A 19433-nucleotide genomic window follows, 5' to 3' on the forward strand; every position below is an offset into this window, starting at 1 on the left:
ACAGCTAGCTGAATGTTACAGCAAAACAGCAAGATATATGTGACCCTGAACCACAAAACCAGTCATAAGGGTCAATTTTTTAAATAAATAAGCTTTTCATTGATGTGTGGTTTGTTAGGACAATATTTGGCCGACATACAACTATTTGAAAATATGGAATCTGAGGGTGCAAAAAAATCTAAATATTGAGAAAATCACCTTTAAAGTCCTTAGCAATGCATATCCACTCACAAAAATATATTTTTGATATATTTACGGTAGGAAATGTACAAAATATCTTCATGGAACATGATCTTTACTGATTTTTCGCATAAAAGAAAAATCTGTAATTTTGACCCATACAATGTATTGTTGGCTATTGCTACAAATATACCCGTGTGACTTTTGTGGTCCAGGGTCACATATAGTAAACGTGCAAAAAGCAAGTGACGTGCATAACTATGAATGATGGGCATTTTAATTCTGTGGAAATCAGGTTTTGTTTTAATTTTATTTTTTTAGTTTTTTGTGTGTGTGAATTATTATTAGCATTAGCACAGGTCGATTTCTCAAATTGTTTAAACTAAAATGTATACTTTAATAATACACTACTGTTCAAAAGTTTGGGGTAAGTAAAATGTTTATTTATTTATTTATTCAGCTAGGAAGCAATAATTGATCGAAAAGTGACAGTAAAGACATTTATAATGTTACGGAAATTTCTATTTCAAATAAAGGCTGTTTTTTTTACTTTCTATCCATTGAAGTATCCTGAAAAATAAAATGCATCACAGTTTCCACAAAAATATGAAGCAGCACAACTGTTTTCAACATTGATAGTAATCAGAAATGTTTTTTGAGCAGCAAATCAGCATATTAGAATGATTTCTGAAGGATCATGTGACACTGAAGACTGGCGTAATGATGCTGAGAATTCAGCTTTGATCACAGGAATAAATTACACTTTACAATATATTCACATAGAAAACAGCTGTTTTAAACGGTAAAAATATTTCACAATATTTCTGTCTTTATTGCATTTTTTTTAAATATTAAAAACATTTAAAAAATCTCACCGACCCCAAACTTCTGGACTGTAATAATTTACATTTTTATACTTCCTAATCAAGTCACAAGTGTGTAGAAAACACGCATGCTAACATCATTTTCTTTTGTAAATAGTCCGGTCTGTTTCTCCTGGAATCTCTCCTCACATTCTTACGGTTAAAGACCGATGAGGTTATGTAATCAGCACAGGCAGCATATGGCCCTGATAAACACAATTTCTCTCATACGAATATTTCCAAGAAAAACAAGGTTAAGCAATCCTAAAATTCCCCAGCGATCCCCCCAGCAGTTCTCTGGCTCCGTGTTATCAACAATTTAGCCGAGAGAGACAAACTGCGAGCAGCAGAAGGCAAACCACAGTGACACGTTCACTCTGAAGTTACTAACATCCCTAAACAGGCTTTGCATTAACGCATACCAGAGTCTCAAAGCAGCAGAATGAATCAGGGATAGCACAGCATAACACAGTTTGAATGACGTGCATTCAGCCTAAAACACGCAAGCACTTCTGGATGCACCAACTCATTTCAAAATGTACCAGACCGCATTTCAAGTATGTGATGGGCGATTTCAAAACTCTTGCAAATCATTTGTTTTGAACCAGTGATTCGGAGCCTGTATCAAACTGCCAAAGTCACATGATTTCAGTAAACAAGGCTTTATTATGTCATAACTGTTTCAAAATGTTTTGCAATGATCTCTGTGAGCCCATGAACCAGTGTCTATATGGTTTTTACCTGATCTTGGATCAGTTTTATGAATGTGTAGAGATTTTTATGAACATACGTATAATAAAATAAAAGAGTTGGCCTGATTAACCAAGCTCTCCATGAAAAAAACCCTACAAATTAATAAAATAACACATATTTAATTAAATACATGGCATTAGGAGATTTGTAAATTGCATTAAATAGATTGCACTTTCAATAAAACATTGCAAAAGTTGTTTTTATGCATGTTTTGGCCAGCAGGCTTCACCAGCGTTTTGAACACTTCGAAATTATTCGATTATTTTGCGAAGCAACTGACTCGAAAAGCTTTGTTTCTCCCATCACTAGTTTAAACTGTCAATACACTAACAGACACGCCGGGTTAAAGCTTTACCGGGAGGTGCAGTACAGTCTTGGCCTCATTCTTCTTCAGGTCGTGACCTTCCAGAGGAATATACTCAATTTTCCCGCTCTGGGTGAAGAGGACGTGACTGCCAGGAGGCAAAGGATTAATGTTAGGGTTGGGTGTTGGTCTCGGGCCGGGCACTTCATGACCAGGACCTGAGAAACAGATGAATTTAAATGAATTCATATGACTGTGGAAATTCACCACTTATAAGTACCAAAAATTGTCAATGCGTCAATAAAAACAGTGGGTTAGTTCCAAAACCTAATGAGCTGCCTATGAAGGTATTTTCCCAGAGGTTCTCAATCTCAACACACTTCCAAGGGGGCCACAAGATGGCTTAAAATGATTTAAAATGACAAACAAACAGTTTTTAAAAAAAAGGTGTAAGCTGAAAAAATTTAGGTGTAAGGGAATTTTAAGTGCAATTTATAAACCATACAATCTTAGGAAGTCATGGTTTTTATATTTCATTAATTTTATTATCCTTTATATTGTCAAGCTGTATAATAATAGTTTAATAATATTTTTAGAAATTGCTATTTGTGAGTAAAAAACATTAAAAAAAACTGTAATTACAAATGACAAGAAAAGTAATATAAATTCATTGGTTTAAATTTTTTTTTTTTTTTAACTTTTGGAATTATAAAATGTAGATATTTTAAAGTGTCCATCTTATGCTCATTTACATGTTCATAATTTTATTTTTGGGTCTGCTAGAATACATTACACAACGACATGACGTACTACGTGTTATAACGTAGGACATATCGTATTACGTCATGGCATTGTGCACTACATAGTGGACGCTAACGCTTTTTAGATGTAAGTCGAATGCATATGGTTGTGCCAGAAGCTCGTTATTTTACTTCATAAAGTTTGAAATAATTATATTTTTCTTACACAAACGCATCGATTCGCTTCAGAAGGCCTTTATTAACCCCCCGGAGCCATGTGGAGTATGTTTTATGATCGATGAATGTACTATCCCTTTAAAATCTGCCTTTCCCAGAAGCCCAGTCTGCTCTGATTGGTCAACTGGCCCAGTCTGCTCTGATTGGTCAATCACTTATGGCGTGTGTCAGAAATGTAATGCTCTTTACCATAATCAGGTTTCTGTCAAGAGTATTATATGTATGTTAACTCTATTTTTGAAAGTCCATACAATGAAAATAATGAACATAATGACAAAAACAGCATCTTCTCGATAGCCAAAGCAGCCAGTAGGTGGCCATTCTGCAAAGAAAGGCATAAAAAGGTGCCCTTTAATGAATTATAATTATTTTGTTTCATTATTTTAAAATATTGCCACTGCTAGTTTCTGTAAATACAGTAATAAAGTTGAAAATGAGCAGCTTTGTTATTACACTAGAAATATATTGAGAGACCATTAAATATTTTCTTTGCCAATAGGGGGCCTTGGAGTCAAAGAGGTTGAAAACAGCTGTTTTAGGGCATCCTGGCACCAAGGTAGGCAGAATTCCCAGAATGCACTGCAACAAACATCCACTCACATATACTTATAATTAAGTATGATTCAGTGTTGTTTTATTATCATTGAGACACTGTTATAGATTTTATTAACAGCGTCATTTTACGCCGGACTGCTTCACAAACGAGGGTCAATTCAACACAAAAGATGAACATGACGGCACATGCTAGTGGATGAGTTGAATCAACTCCACAGCAACTACATCAATTTATCCACTAACCATTCAGAAACGTCTAAAAGTTGTAACTTCTTCCTGAGTCTCTCCATCAGTGTCGACTCCGGTTTGAACAATGTAAGGCTGAACACTTTCCTCATTTTGGCTGCGTGAGATTCTCCAGCTTTGTTGTTGTTGAGCTGTTAAAGCTCCGCCCTCTTCTGGAAAGGGGGCGGGAGCAGCAGCTCATTTGCATTTAAAGGGACACACACAAAAAACGGCGTGTTTTCGCTCACACCCAAATATGGGCAAATTTGACAAGCTATAATAAATGATCTGTGGGGGATTTTGAGCTGAAACTTCACAGGAACTTTCTGGAGACACCAGAGACTTATATTACATCTTGTGATACGGGCATTATAGGTCCCCTTTAACTATAATAACTCTGGAATGATTTATATAACCCAACATGTGTGTCTTATTTATTTATTTAGTCATTTTCAGTTAGGCTGCTGCCTTATAAGGCAGGTGACTGTGTAGACAGCAAGGCAGCTCACTAGGTTTTGGTCTTTATGAGTAAAGCATGAGGAGGACTCACATTCAGGAAAGCGTCCGGGTCCCAATCGGGTGCCAGAGATCTCCTGTCCATTGCGGTCGACGCACCAGCACTGGCGAATGCTGGCGTGACACTGCATGGGTTCGTACTCGCCATTGTCATCACAGGTCGGCACATACTGACCAGGCACAGGACGAGGACCACGGGGCTCAGACCCGGAGCCGAGGACGCTCTCCCTGTGCAGCTCGCAGCGTGTCTTCTCTTGTTCTGAACAAATGCACACACACTTAACCCTATAAAGCCTACTGTAAATTTCTAAGACCTCTAAAATTATCAATATGATCAAAACTTTGCTGATAAAGTTTACTACACTCCTGTCGTCTGATTAATAGTTTAGACTTTTTTAATAAGTAAAGGTCTTCTAGTATAATTGTACAAATGTCTTCCTTCAGCTCGTGATTCGTGTATCTTTCTGCTGTGAAATCTTTATCAAGTAAACAGAGTAACTTTGATATTGTTAGTAATATTTCAGCTGAATGGAAGCAACTTCGGTTCACTTGATTATCCAGACATCATTTATAAGAAAAATCATGAGTATCAAATATGATCCTCAGGCTTTTGAAGGTTTATTTGTTTATCTCTCAATCATCATTGCATTGCATTATATGTTTTAAAACTACAGAGCTTTGATCATAAATCTAAGCATTTAAATATCATCTTACTAATACATATTATTGGCAGATATTGATATATATCTGCCTATATATATATATATATATATATATATATTGTTATAAAGATCTCACTGATTTATATTACAAGCATCAGAATTTCATCTTACTTTTTGTCCATATAAATATCAGCATCTGTACAAAATTGCATATTTTTACTCCGTTTGGGCCTCTGAATTTCGAGGTGTTTTTCATCCATATTCTCAGTACTGTATATCATACTATATGTGCCATAAAACCCAGAAGTATCAAATGATACCAAACAAAAACACACATATTAAAACTGTTTTCTTAGATTTTTTAAAAATAAACTGTTCCATTGCATAAAATTAATTTTGTTAGACTATGTCAGGCTTTGTCATATGTCAGTCTTTACAGAGTTTAAAACACATACACATGATATTATTAATGCAACTATTACATTTTAAAGAGCCAGACTTTTAACTATCAGCATAAATCCTAAAAGTAAACCCTTTAAAGGGATTAGGGCATAGGGATGAGCCCTTCCGAATGGAACGCAGGGTAGGTGTGTGAAAAGTATGTGCAACATCAACCAGCAGAGCCTCAATGCTAAAGTTATCCAGCCAAACAGATCGAGGATCATGCAATCTTCATCTCTTTCTAAGAATGTCCAGTATTTCCAGGGAAAATCAATCAATGCTAAAGCCCAGGGTTCAAATCTGCAACAGTTTATGCTGGTGTGAGTCCAGCTGATTTGCTATGAAACATTACATCAGTCTCAAGACCTCCATCTGCTCTTCCATCAACAGCAAATCAGGTTACAACAACAAAACTGCACACTAATCAATACCATTACTACTACAATCATGATCAGATTTTTAAAGCATGAAAAAATATTATTTTAGAACTTGCAATGAATATGGGTAACAGAATATGAGGTTATGCTCAACAGATTATTAAGGTAAATCTCACGAAAAAATTTTACAAAATACATTTTGCATAAAAATGCAAACCTCATTTAGAGAACATTTTATTGGACAAAAAAAATGTATATAGAATTGTGTAAAAAAATATGTTTTAAATACTATTCTGAGAAGGAATAGCATGTAAAATTTAAATGTACACTACCGTTCAAAACTTGGGGTCAGAAAGATTTATTTATTATATTCAGCAAGAATGCATTCAATTGAAGTGGCAGTAAAGACATTTATAATGTTACAAAATATGTCTACTTCAAATAAATGTTGCTCTTTTGAACTTTCTATTTATCAAAGAATGCTGAAATAAGATCTATCAAGGTTTCCACAAAAATCAGAAGCAGCTGTTAAACATTGATAATAATCAGAAATTTTCTTGAGCAGCAAATAGAATGATTTCTGAAGGATCACGTGGAGTAATGATGCTAAAAATTCAGCTTTGATCACAGCATATAAATTATATTTTAACATATATTCACATAAAAATCAGCTATTTTACATTGTAATAATATTTCAAATTTTTTACTCCATTTTTGATCAAATAAATGCAGCCTTGGTGAGCAGAAGAGACCCAAACCTTTGAACGGTAGTGTATATTTGTGATATAAGTTTATTTATGACTACACGAGTACATAGATGACCTTCCTGCTCAGAAACATGGACTAAACGTCACAAAACTCAACTATATTGATTTCACGGGGTCTTAAAACTCTGAGAAACCAAAGCAGCTGTCCAGTTCCCAGCAGGCATGCAGCTGTTGAGATGATATTCATGACAGTAGGGTTAAACCTCTAACGCAGAGGTCAAGATGTCAGGTCATGTTGTAATATTTAAAGAGTTGAGGGTCGTCTGTCATTAGAACGACTGATAAGGTTTGTGCTTTGAAAAGAGCTCTAAGTAACAGCAGAATGAGCTGCTTCCTATTTGCTTGAGACATTGAAACTTTGCGATGCTGCTCAAAGTCGGATGCTTAAGCAATGATGTACAAGCCACACTGTCCAAAAACCTAATGGATTTTCTCAAAATATGCCAGTATTGAATACTTTGGCTTTAGTGGTATTTAACAGGAATATGGAAAACTAGCAAAGCAGTTCAATGTGAGAGCTGTTGGTCTGAGTAAATGAGAAGAAAGAAGAGCATTTTGAAAGAATTAGACTCCCATGTGATATAAACCAAAAGACTAAAAATCTACCTGTAGAGCAGCGGAATCCGTCACCATAGAAACCAGGGTTACACTGACAGGTGAAAGATCCAGGTGTGTTGAAGCAGACGGCATTCTCATGACACTGGCTCACCTGACACTCGTCTATGTCTGAAAGAAAGATGGCTTATTTTGACAGAGAAAAAGAAAATAATTGCATGCATATTTACTTAGAAAAACATTGGAAACATTAGTGCATTGGAATGGAAAAATGGATTCTTTGTGAACAGACCCGAACAATTAAGGAATAATTGACGACAGGCCACTGAATTATTAGAAAATAGTGCACACCTGAGGTAGTGATGCAGCCACAACGTGAAGGCGAGTCAATTATTCTGCTTTTATTATGGTTACCACACCTCAAAACATTGTTCAGATGTTGTATTTCAAGACATTTGTCTGGTTTTTGTCTTTAAATCACTCTTGTGTGTGGGACTAATTTCTAACGCATCTCATCCCACGGCTCTTCTTGTCTTATAAATGAAAGTGTGTCTGGTATAGAGAGGTAGTGACAGCTGGAACAGAGAAGTAGTAACTCACCCTGGCATCTTCGTCCATCTCCCATGAATCCCGGTAAGCAGGAGCAGATGTAGGAAGAGCCGCCGGTGTAGCTGCAGCGGGCGCGTTCAGGGACGTCACAGTCATGAGTGTCGGTGCGGCACGGGTCCACAGGACGGTACACTTCTAAAGATTAACACAAGAGAACGGATTAAATAAAAACCAGTGCAGTTATAATCTAGTTCAGTCACTTATTAGACACATTTTAAAACAGGAGTCAAAACAAATACTCCTAGACAGCAATGAGATTAAATAGAGAGCAAACTGATACTTTTTCTGAAGTCTACTGTGTCTTAGATGTTTTAGAAAAAAGACCCCAGTAATCTCACATGTATCTCCTTTAGAGATTTCAACAGTGTCTCAAACTGTGACTCAAAGTCTGTAATCATCACAGATCTCAGTCCTAAACCAAACATTTCTCATCAAAGGATCTGAGCTGCTGTTCACATTCATTTTAACATCAATGACATCCATTTAAATTTTTTATATATATATATTAGTGCTGTCACACGATTAATTGCGATTACATAATATATTTAACAAAAATAAATTATATTGTATACATGTAAATATTTCTTAAATAAATACATGTATATTTGTGTATTTATAAATACATAATAAATATACACAGTACACACACATATATTATGTAAACACAAACTTTTTTTTTTTTTGGATGTGATTAATCATTATTAATCATTTGACAGCACTAATATATATATATATATATATATATATATATATATATATATATATATATATATATATATATATATATATATATATATATATATATATATATATAAACACTACCGTTCAAACATCTGGAGTCTGTACGTTTTTTTATGTTTTTGAAGTCTTTTCTGCTCACCAAGGCTGCATTTATTTGATCAAAAATACAGTAAAAACAGTAAAATTGTGAAATATTATTATAATTTAAAATAACTGTTTTCTATGTGAATATATAGTAAAGTGTAATTTATTTCTGTGATCAAAGCTGAATTTTCAGCATCATTACTCCAGTCTTCAGTGTCACATGATCCTTCAGAAATCATTCTAATATGATGATTTGCTGCTCAAGAAACATTTCTGATTATTATCAATGTTGAAAACAGTTGTACAGCTTCACATTTTTTGTGGAAACTGTGATATATTTTTATTTCAGGATTATTTAATGAATAGAAAGTTCAAAAGAACAGCATTTATTTGAAATCTTTACTCTCACTTTTGATCAATTTAATGCATTCGTTTTTGCAAGTTTGAGGTCTATTTAACAATGAATCCTGAAAAAAATGGTTTACACAAAAATATTGAGCAGCATATTTTATTCATTACTTAGCACCTTATTTAAACAATTTTTATTGTTATTATTATATATATATTTTTTTTTTTTCACGTTATTACTTGTTCTGTGAAATGCTTCATGCAAACACAATCATGCCAATAAAGTATTTTAAATTTTGAATGTTTAAAGATGTCAATTAACTCATAAATAATGAGAAATAATGAGCTTCAGTTGAGCGACATCCTCTATAGGGAATTTCTCCTGGGGTCTTTTTCTTCTCAAAAACATCATAAGTTAGAGACTTTGACTTAAATCTCCATTCGCTTTCCATTTAATGTCAATCTTGTCTTGGAAAAACAAAAGCAATTTAATTTTTCTCATGAAAATCAAGTCTTATGGTTTCTTTAGATTATATTTAATCCATTACTTTTTTGCAACGTGGATATTTTATGACGCAAACTGACTAAACAGAAGGGGATTTTATCAACAAACAATGATGATGAACACAGACAGACATAAACATGTACTGACTCACGTACCAACACATGTCTGTCCGTCACTAGCGAACTGGAAGCCGTCCTGACACTCGCAGCGAAACGTTCCCGGCTGGTTGTTGCAGACGGCGTTTGGCCCACAGATCTGAGGGGTTTCCCTGCATTCATCGATGTCTAATGAGAACAGGAAAGCAGACTAAACAAACTGAACTTTAGAGAGGTTTTCTACAACTGATTTAATGCTAAAACAAAAAGACTTCCTTATGGGTCACATTCCCATGGATCACTAACAATGATACCATCGGTTCTCATAATTGCAGCTTTTTAAGATAACATCTCTCCCGTTTTTGTGTAATTTCCTTTAGGCATCAAGGGATGGGTCACATCCTTAGAGGTCTGGGGAAATATTTATGTGGACACTGAGACAATTTTGACATCTCATTAGAAGATTTATCTAGAAACGACCCCCTTTAGGAAGCCGAGTTGTACTTTAATGTAGAAAATCGATTTCCCTACGGAAGGATGAGGATTAGTGGCCATTTTAGGAGGGAAATTAAATAGGAAATGGTTTTAATTTATAGGATAGATTTAATTATGGTAAAATCTCAGACTATCCCAGAGCACTGTACCATAGCAGGCACGTCCGTCTCCAGTAAAGCCTGCGGCACATTCGCATGTGAACTGGTTTCCTTGTCCGGGTCGGCAGACGGCATTAGTATCGCAGCCGTGTCTGCCGGTGAAGCAGGCGTTTTCTTCCGTCTGTCCACCTGTGGATTTAAAAATCAATTGTTATTTCCACAGATTATGTAAACACATTAAACTTAAAGGGCCCTATCATACACCCAGTGCAATGTGTGATTTTTTTTTTGCTAGTTTCAGCTTGATGTAGTTATTATTTTCACATCCTGTGCCACGTTGTTTAAATAGCAAATTCTATTTAAAGGTGCACTGTTGGCGTGTTGCTATTTTGAGGCAACTGACAACAACTGAAAAACCTGGTCTAAGTCAATGGCGCAGTATTTTTGTTACACACAGGGACACAAACATGTCAAATATTAAAAATAAAAGGATTCCTCTCTGGAGAAGAATTGTACATTTCCTGAAGAAAATGTGAATGGTGTTTGCAGTGGCAATACTCGCCCCTCGGTTGCCAGGCAGTTGCTAAGGTATTTGGGGTGGTTGTCTCTAGTGTTTTGATAGGCAGTTGCTAGGGTGTTCTGTGTGGTTGCTAAGCAGATGCTAGGCGGTTGCTAAGGTACTTGGGGTAGTTGTTAAGGTGTTGCTAGGCAGTTGCTAGGGTGTTCTGTGTGGTTGCTAGGCAGATTCTAGGCGGTTGCTAAGGTACTTGGGGTAGTTGCTAAGGTGTTGCTAGGCAGTTGCTAGGGTGTTCTGTGTGGTTGCTAGACGGTTGCTAAGGTACTTGGGGTGGTTGCTATGGTGTTGCTAGGTGGTTGCTAGGTTGTTCTGGGTGGTTGCTATGCGGTTTGCTAGGCAGTTGCTAAGGTACTTGGGGTGGTCACTACGGTGTTGCTAGGCGGTTGCTAGGGTGTTCTGGGCGGTTGCTAAGCGGTTGCTATGGTAACAGGGGTGGTTGCTAGGGTGTTGCTAGGCATTTGCTAAGGTATTTGGGGTGGTTGCTAAGGTGTTGCTAGGCGGTTGCTAAGGTGTTCTGGGCGGTTGCTATGGTATCCAGGGTGGTTGCTATGGTAACCATACGTTCAGTTTTTCCGCTTGCAAATTCCACCATGTGCACCTGGCTTTTAAAGGGAATGGGAGATGAGACTCTGATTGGTTTATTGCACGTTACACCAAAAACACACCCATGACTAAAAGATTAAAAGACTAGGTACAACCCTTTTGGATCGTGCGCGTGGCGCGTCGACCATTTTTTCCATTGTTAAACTAGCAAAAGTGGATTCAGACACACCCTAAGAGCACCTGCGCCATGAGCTTCAGACCATGAGCTTAGATCGTTTAAACAGGGCCCTTAGGGTTAGTTCACCCAGAAATGAAAATTATGTCATTAATTACTCAGCCTCACATTGTTCCTATAAGACTTTCGTTCATCTTCAGAACACAAATGATATTTCAACAAAAAGTTGATTAACCCAAAACGTTCAAAGGTTAGTTCACCCAAAAATTACAATTCTGTCAATTATTATTATCTACACCCATAAGACCTTCCTTCATCTTAATAACACAAATTAAGATATTTTTGATGAAATCCGATGGCTCAGTGAGGCCTCCATTGACAGCAAGATAATTTACACTTTAAATGCCCAGAAATCTACTGAAGACATATTTAAAACAGTTCATGTTCGGAGCGTGTATCAAAGTCACACCCCCCCAGTGGGGATCCATTGAAATTTCGAAACACTTATAACGAAGCCTTGTTTACTGAAATCATGTGACTTTAGCAGTTTGATGCACGCTCCGAACCACTGATTCGAAACAAAAGATTCGTAAAGCTTCATGAAGCAGTGTTTTGAAATCGCACATCACTAGATATTGTTGAATAAAGTCGTTATTAAAGTGGTTTAGTCAAAATTTTCTGAGAAGACGCATCATTTCTCATGTGCCATTCAAGTTCGTTTCGCTGATCAATGTTTATATGTGAATAAAAGCCTAAATTCAGTCTGATCAACATAAAAAGCGATTGAGTGTCTTCAAAAAAAATTTGGACTAAACCGCTCAATTCATATGGATTCGTTTTACGATCTCTTTATGAACTTTTTGAAGCATCAAAGCGGTAGTTGCAAAGGCAGTCAATGGAGGGACAGAAAGCTCTCAACTTTTATCAAAAATATCTTAATTTGAGTCTTATAGGTTTGTAACGACATGAGGGTGAATAATTAATGACAGAATTTTCATTTTGGGGTGAACTAACCCTTTAATTTGCACATTGTCAGTAAATCACCTGCAGAACTTCCACTCCCTTCTCATGCTTATTTGCCCTGTTTAGTAAATGTGTATTTTGTTTTCTTTCCACTAGACTGAAACAACATTTTATGAATAGCCCAAACTGTCCAGTGCATGAAAAGACAATGTAGCGTTTTTGCAGATCAGCCCTCACCGTTGACGTCACCAATCTTGTTGGTCATGGCATAACGCAAGAGCTCTGCATCCATATCGTACATGACGAACACCTGGTCGACGCTGAGCATCTGTGTGGACGGCACGGCTCTGATGGCTTCATCATGCTGGCAACCCTGAAACGTGATGGTTTCTCTGAAGTTGTAGCTTCTGCTCTGGGTCGAACCGTCCTGTAGATTGATCACATACTCCCGTGTGGATGAAGAGGTGATCACTGACAGGAAGAGACACACATGGCTTCACAACAGGACTTGAATAGAAAGCATGATAGAAATTACTCACGAGAGATGAGTACAAGTGATTTTTGTGAAAATTGAAAAAGAAATTTGATGCATTAGGTAAAAATTTATGTCTTGAGTTTATTTGATTAAAAAAATACTTTATATATTATTTACATATTTCAAATTCAAATGTTTTTATTTGAATATACTGTAAACTGTAATTTATTCCTGTGATCAAAGCTGAATTTTCAGCATCATTACTCCAGTCTTCAGTGTCACATGATCCTTCAGAAATCATTCTAATATGCTGATCTGCTGCTCAAGAAACATTTCTGATTATTATCAATGTTGAAAACAGTTCATATTTTTGTGGAAATCGTGACACATTTATTTTTTAAAGATTCTTTGATGAATATAAAGTCCAAAAGAACAGCATTTATTTGAAATAGAATCATTTGTAACATTATAAACATCTTTACTGTCACTTTTGAGCAATTTAATGCATCCTTGCTGAATAAAATGTTTTACTGACCCCAAACTTTTGAACGGTGCTGCAAATAGAAATGCATGCATCTAATTTTCTCTTCCAAGCAAACCCTGAATGCACATTAGTTTTATCTGTATATTTTGTCATTCTTGTGCTGTGAATGATGGGAAATCATGCATGTTAGACTCACAGTTGCTGCTGTACTGGTAGATCTCGGTGTAGGGGTCGATCTGAACCGTGGCTCTCTGAGGAACCTCTGGAATCTTTCCTTCAAGTCTGGTGTCAACCATCAGGTGGTCGTGCTCATCGATGCCTTTGAAATCCTGAGAGATGGTCAACCTCTCGCCGCCCGGCTGGAAGGTCACATCGGCCCGACGTCTGAACTCTCCGCCTGAGAGACGAGTGAAAGATGGGAGTGTGAGGCTGGGTTTCCATCAAACATTTCACTGCACTGAAAACAACTCAAACTGACATTTCAAAGCAAAGAAGGTTTACACACTTTTGCTGAATATCCATTGTTTTTAAACGGGATGGTGTTCCAGCTATTCTACACCCTCTAAATGCACTATATGTTAAATCTTTAAGCGATCTTACACCCAAATAACCGCTCTTAAAGTAAGTGTGAAAAGCTGTTCACAACCAATCCTAATTATGCAACGAGATGCATTTATGAGAAAACCAGGAAGAAAAATGTATTGAGGGATTTTATCAACTGTCAAATGATTAGATGGTAAAAATATGATCTCTATATAACAGGTGCTTTAAAAATAAGGGGGATTAAAGCCAAAAAGGAAAGTCCTACTTGTATTACTACAGCCTTTTCATATGCATACAGTACAGTCCAAAAGTTTGGAACCACTAAGATTTTTAATGTTTTTAAAAGAAGTTTCGTCTGCTCACCAAGGCTACATTTATTTAATTAAAAATACAGTAAAAACAGTAATATTGTGAAATATTATTACAATTTAAAATAACTGTGTACTATTTAAATATATTTGACAAAGTAATTTATTCCTGTGATCAAAGCTGAATTTTCAGCATCGTTACTCCAGTCTTTAGTGTCACATGATCCTTCAGAAATCATTCTAATATGCTGATTTGCTGCTCGATAAACATTTATGATTATTTTCAATGTTGAAAACAGTTGTGTACTTTTTTTTTCAGGATTCCTTGATGAATAGAAAGTTCAAAAGAACAGCATTTATCTGAAATACAAAGCTTCTGTAGCATTATACACTACCGTTCAAAAGTTTGGGGTCAGTAAGAAGTTTTATTTTTATTTTTTTGAAAAGAAATTAAAGAAATGAATACTTTTATTCAGCAAGAATGCATTAAATCAATCAAAAGTGGCAGTAAAGACATTTATAATGTTACAAAAGATTAGATTTCAGATAAACACTGTTCTTTTGAACTTTCTATTCATCAAAGAATCCTGAAAAAAAATATTGTACACAAATATTTTGTACAATTGTACACATTAAATGTTTCTTGAGCAGCAGATCAGCATATTAGAATGATTTCTGAAGGATCATGTGACACTGAAGACTGGAGTAATGATGCTGAAAATTCAGCTTTGCATCACAGGAATAAATTACTTTGTGAAATGTATTCAAATAGAAAACAGTTATTTTACATTGTAATAATATTTCACAATTTTACTGTTTTTTCTGTATTTTTAATTAAATAAATGTAGCCTTGGTGAGCAGACGAAACATTAAAAATCTTATTGGTTCCAAACTTTTGGACTGTACTGTATGTCATAATAGAAAATAAGAGGATAAACTATGAGGATTCAGGAGATATTGCACTATGAAAGAAATACATCTTGTTATCTATGTAAATCAGGGGACCACAACCCTATTTATTTACATATACTTATAATATTATTTAGAAAATATTTAGATGGTATTACAAAATAATAAAAACAAGATTAAATAAATACACTTTTAAATGAATAAATAAATAATTGAAAACATTTTTCTCTAAACTTTTCCATGTATTCCTTAGCACTGAAAACTATGGAAGCTTGTTTCTGCCACAGTTATTTGCAACTTTTTATCTTTTATTTCTGACATTATAACTTGCATTTCACACAATTCTGAGTTTTTTTTTTTCCAGAATTGTGAGATAAACTCGCAATTGTGAGGTATAAAGTCTAAATTATGAGGGGTGAAAAGTCAGAATTATGAGATAAAATGTCGCAATTACCTTTTTTAATTTTTTTATTCCATGTTTCAAAAAAGCTTCCATAGAAAAACACTGATTCAAATAACATTTAAAAACTTTGTTTTCATTTATAATACTATATATATAATACTTTATTGTACATTTGATATAATACTTATACCACTTTAACATTTAAAGTGAGATGGATTTTATCGACAACCGATCTCACCAATGATGCTGAAGCCATTCTTAAAGCCGGGCTGCTGAAGTGCAAAAGCCCATCCGATGACTCCTGCGACGGACGACAGCGGCTGAAGAGAGAAGCCAACGATTGGAGGAATGGCGCTGATGGCCACATAGGCTCTGCCGTCGTTGGCCACCACATACGAGTGGAGATCATTACTGGCGAAGTCCACGGGCACCGGAGAGTTTCCCACATACACCCTGCCGCTCACTTTACCGTTCATCCTCTGAGGGACACCTGGAAAAGATCATTCAGATCTCATTATGACCGATCTGTTTACAAATCCAAATCTGTTTACAGTATAAAAGTAACAAAAATGTCCTTTAATAGATTTCAAACATTAATATTACCATAAACGGCATTGACTAAAACATTTATTGATTAAGATGGAGATGTGCGATGTCAGTTATTATTGTATTAGTTGTATTAGTTTTAATTGTATTAAAGTAAAAAAAATTTTTTTATTTTGTCCCAAAATATGACACAGACTTGACAGCAACTAATTATATGTGAAACATTGCATATTCCAATCAAGAGTTGATGAAAAACTGCTAATTATATCATAAAAATTTAGCTTTTTTATTTTATTTTATTTTATTTTAGCATCATCATCATATTATTATCATTAAATGTAAGTGTTGTTATTGTAATTTTTTGTTTATAAAAAGGCATAAAAAAGTATATATGAATATAAATATAAATAATATATATATATATATATATATATATATATATATATATATATATATATATATATATATATATATATATATATATATATAAAAAAATTATGTGACAATTAACCGGATTAATGGTCAGAGAACTGTAAACCAGGATTATTATTATATATTATATGTGTATTATTAAATTATTATACATTATTCTATTAAAATCAACATTAACTGAAATAAAATAAAATAAAATATACAAAAACTTTTGTTTCTGATGAAATAAAAATTAATATAAACTATATAGAATTTTTTTTTTTAATAATAAAAATGACAAAAACTTATAACAAAATTACTAAAACTAAATAAAATGAAAATGAAACTGGAAAATATAAAAAAATAAAAACTATTTCAAAATAATTAAGATACTATACTGATACTAAAAAATGCTGCAGTGAACATGAATGTGTTATTAAATTATTGAAATATTAACTTATAATCTCAGAGGGGACTTCAATAAATTATTTTATCTCTAATCTATTTATTTTGCTGTCCTAAATATACTTGATTATTTGTATTAAATATTCACATTTTGACAATATGAAAACAATTCTATAAAGCAATAATAATAACTGAAGTCCATTATAGAGAGACATTACCATCAGATACACACTGAATCCCATTGCCATAGTATCCAGGCCTACACTTGCAGCATCGTCCACTTGGATAATTCCTACATTCACCAAATTTGGAGCATCTGTTCCCGCCACATTCCCCAGGGTTGTATGTAAATACTGCAGGCAAAGAATAAGAGAAAAACAAGAGTCATTTGGGCTCAAGAAAAGTTGTTCACTGTTCTAGTAAATAAATCACTCATGCTGACCGTCAACCTCGATGTTGTCTTCATTTTCGATTTCAACGACCTCCGGATCTTGAGGTGTGAACTGAACCGTTTGCACTTGAAGGGGTGGAGGATGTTCTGGACGGTGGTAAACTCCATCCAGGTTCTCGTGTCGGGGATCAGGATACACCTGGTGTTGATGGTTGTGGGTTCTTGTGCTCTTAAATGTGTGAGAATCCAAAGGTAAGTCTGGCACTTCTCCAGGGGCAACGTTCGTGAAATGAGGGAACGTTCCGATTTCATACACCCACACGCCGCGCCTTCCGGAGTTAGTCTTCCTAGAAAACACATTCAACACCAGTATGGGAAAATATGCTTGAAGTACATTGGCACTGCATGCTAAAGAGTGGACCAAAACATTATTAAATCACCTACATATTCAAATCCAGTCATTATTACTGTTGCTTCAAACAACTATGCTGTTATTTATTTTATGTGGAATATAAACAGAGAAATCTTCATATAGCTCTTTTCTTTCAGTGACCACATCTGTCAAGCCCAAAAAAGTACAAAAACTACCATAAGGCTAAATAAAAGTAGCCCATGCTGCAAAGTTTTCCATTATAAATATCTAAAAATTCCTAAATCAAGATATTTTTATTTGAGAAGCAAAATTAAAAAAATGTAAGATATTAAAGGGGTCATAAACTGTGTTATTTTATTGTTTTATAATGTTTCCTGGGGTGCACTTATAATGTTAGTATGATTTTTACATCAAAAATGGTCATAATTTAGAAATAAAAGGCATTTTCCTTACCCTGATTTGAACCCTCTGATTTGAACGCTCTGTTTTAAGGGGCATGTCTGCTGTGAGACTTCAGAGTAAACGTCCACTGCTGTGATTGGCTGACATCTTTCCATATGAAATAGTAATACTCTGTCTCAAACTTTTAGCATGTTTTTAATATTACAGCTCTCAAGGTTAAATAATCCTAAAAAGTGTTGATTATAGCATTACATTTAGATCTATGGCATTATATTTAGATCGTGGCATGAAAGGTTGCAGTGATGAACATTGTAGTCGATCACAGACATGTTGTTGAGCTCATGAAAGCAGCGATCTAGTCATTGCAACTCAATTTCTGCACACTAACGAATGCTTTCATCATAACTAACAGTGCAAATGCCATGTAAATAAGAGATTTGTTGAATAAAACGTGAGTTTTGGCGCAAGTCCAGAACTCAGTCACTGATAAACTCATGCTGTTTGATTGACAGCTCCAGCGATTGTTAAGGGAGCATTCTTTGATCGCTTTCTATATATAATTTAATCACTGTTAAGAATATGGTGTTTCAATATGGTGTTTTCTGGTCATTTTTGGAGCTTGAGACATGGTCAATATGATCTAATTGTATAGAAAAGAATAGCATGGAGCTTCATCAGAATGTCTGCTTTTTGGAACATCAAAGAGAGTAAATGACGACAATATTTATGGTGAACTGTCCTTATAAGACCAACACAGCAACCGAACTTACTCAGCTAAGTTCTTGACCGATGCCTCTGTGTCGTCTGTGATGCGGTAGTACGGTCCTTGCTTCTTAGTAATGAGTAAGAAAGTTTCCAGTCCTTTACTGAAGCCGGCGTGCATCGTGTAGCCGCTGCCTGTGCTCTTGAACTGCATCGCCTCTCTTGGGTAGAGGAGTATCGCGTAGGACATCGTCTCCACAGAAGCAATGACAAGTTGAAACGTATTCCGCTGTGAGGTTAAACAACATGATTTATTAACTCTGCATTTTTATACTATCATTTGAATCCATCTGAATCCATGACACATACAGCAATCTGCAAAGCCGTCGGAAGTCATTCATTTTCGATTAGAGTCAGTGATTTGATTAAAAAAACTCATTTTTTTGTAGTTAGTTGCCGAGGTAATATTTGTGTCCCCTTTCACAAGATGTAATATAAGTCTCTGGTGTCCCCAAAATGTGTCTGTGAAGTTTCAGCTCAAAATCCCCCACAGATCATTTATTATAGCTTGTCAAATTTGCCTCTATTTGGGTGTGAGCAAAAACACGTCGTTTTTGTGTGTGTCCCTTTAAATGCAAATGAGCTGCTGCTCCCGCCCCCTTTCCAGAAGAGG

General features: G+C 35.2%; 1 protein-coding gene across 1 annotated transcript in view; it reads right to left on the reverse strand.

Annotated features, from left to right (window-relative positions):
* nid1a (nidogen 1a) overlaps window positions 1-19433 on the reverse strand; it is a 36502-nt gene that overhangs the window by 9864 nt on the left and 7205 nt on the right. The window contains exons 3-14 of the mRNA XM_067385664.1: window positions 18829-19049; window positions 17335-17630; window positions 17111-17245; window positions 15769-16020; window positions 13564-13764; window positions 12646-12879; window positions 10202-10339; window positions 9618-9746; window positions 7776-7919; window positions 7227-7346; window positions 4408-4632; window positions 2152-2318 (exon numbers count right to left, since the gene is read on the reverse strand). Coding sequence (XP_067241765.1) covers window positions 2152-2318; window positions 4408-4632; window positions 7227-7346; window positions 7776-7919; window positions 9618-9746; window positions 10202-10339; window positions 12646-12879; window positions 13564-13764; window positions 15769-16020; window positions 17111-17245; window positions 17335-17630; window positions 18829-19049 — 2262 coding nt within the window. The remainder of the gene's footprint in view (window positions 1-2151; window positions 2319-4407; window positions 4633-7226; window positions 7347-7775; window positions 7920-9617; window positions 9747-10201; window positions 10340-12645; window positions 12880-13563; window positions 13765-15768; window positions 16021-17110; window positions 17246-17334; window positions 17631-18828; window positions 19050-19433) is intronic.

The sequence above is a fragment of the Chanodichthys erythropterus genome, chromosome 5 (assembly GCF_024489055.1).
Source record: "Chanodichthys erythropterus isolate Z2021 chromosome 5, ASM2448905v1, whole genome shotgun sequence".
In the NCBI taxonomy this organism is placed as follows: Eukaryota; Metazoa; Chordata; class Actinopteri; order Cypriniformes; family Xenocyprididae; genus Chanodichthys; species Chanodichthys erythropterus.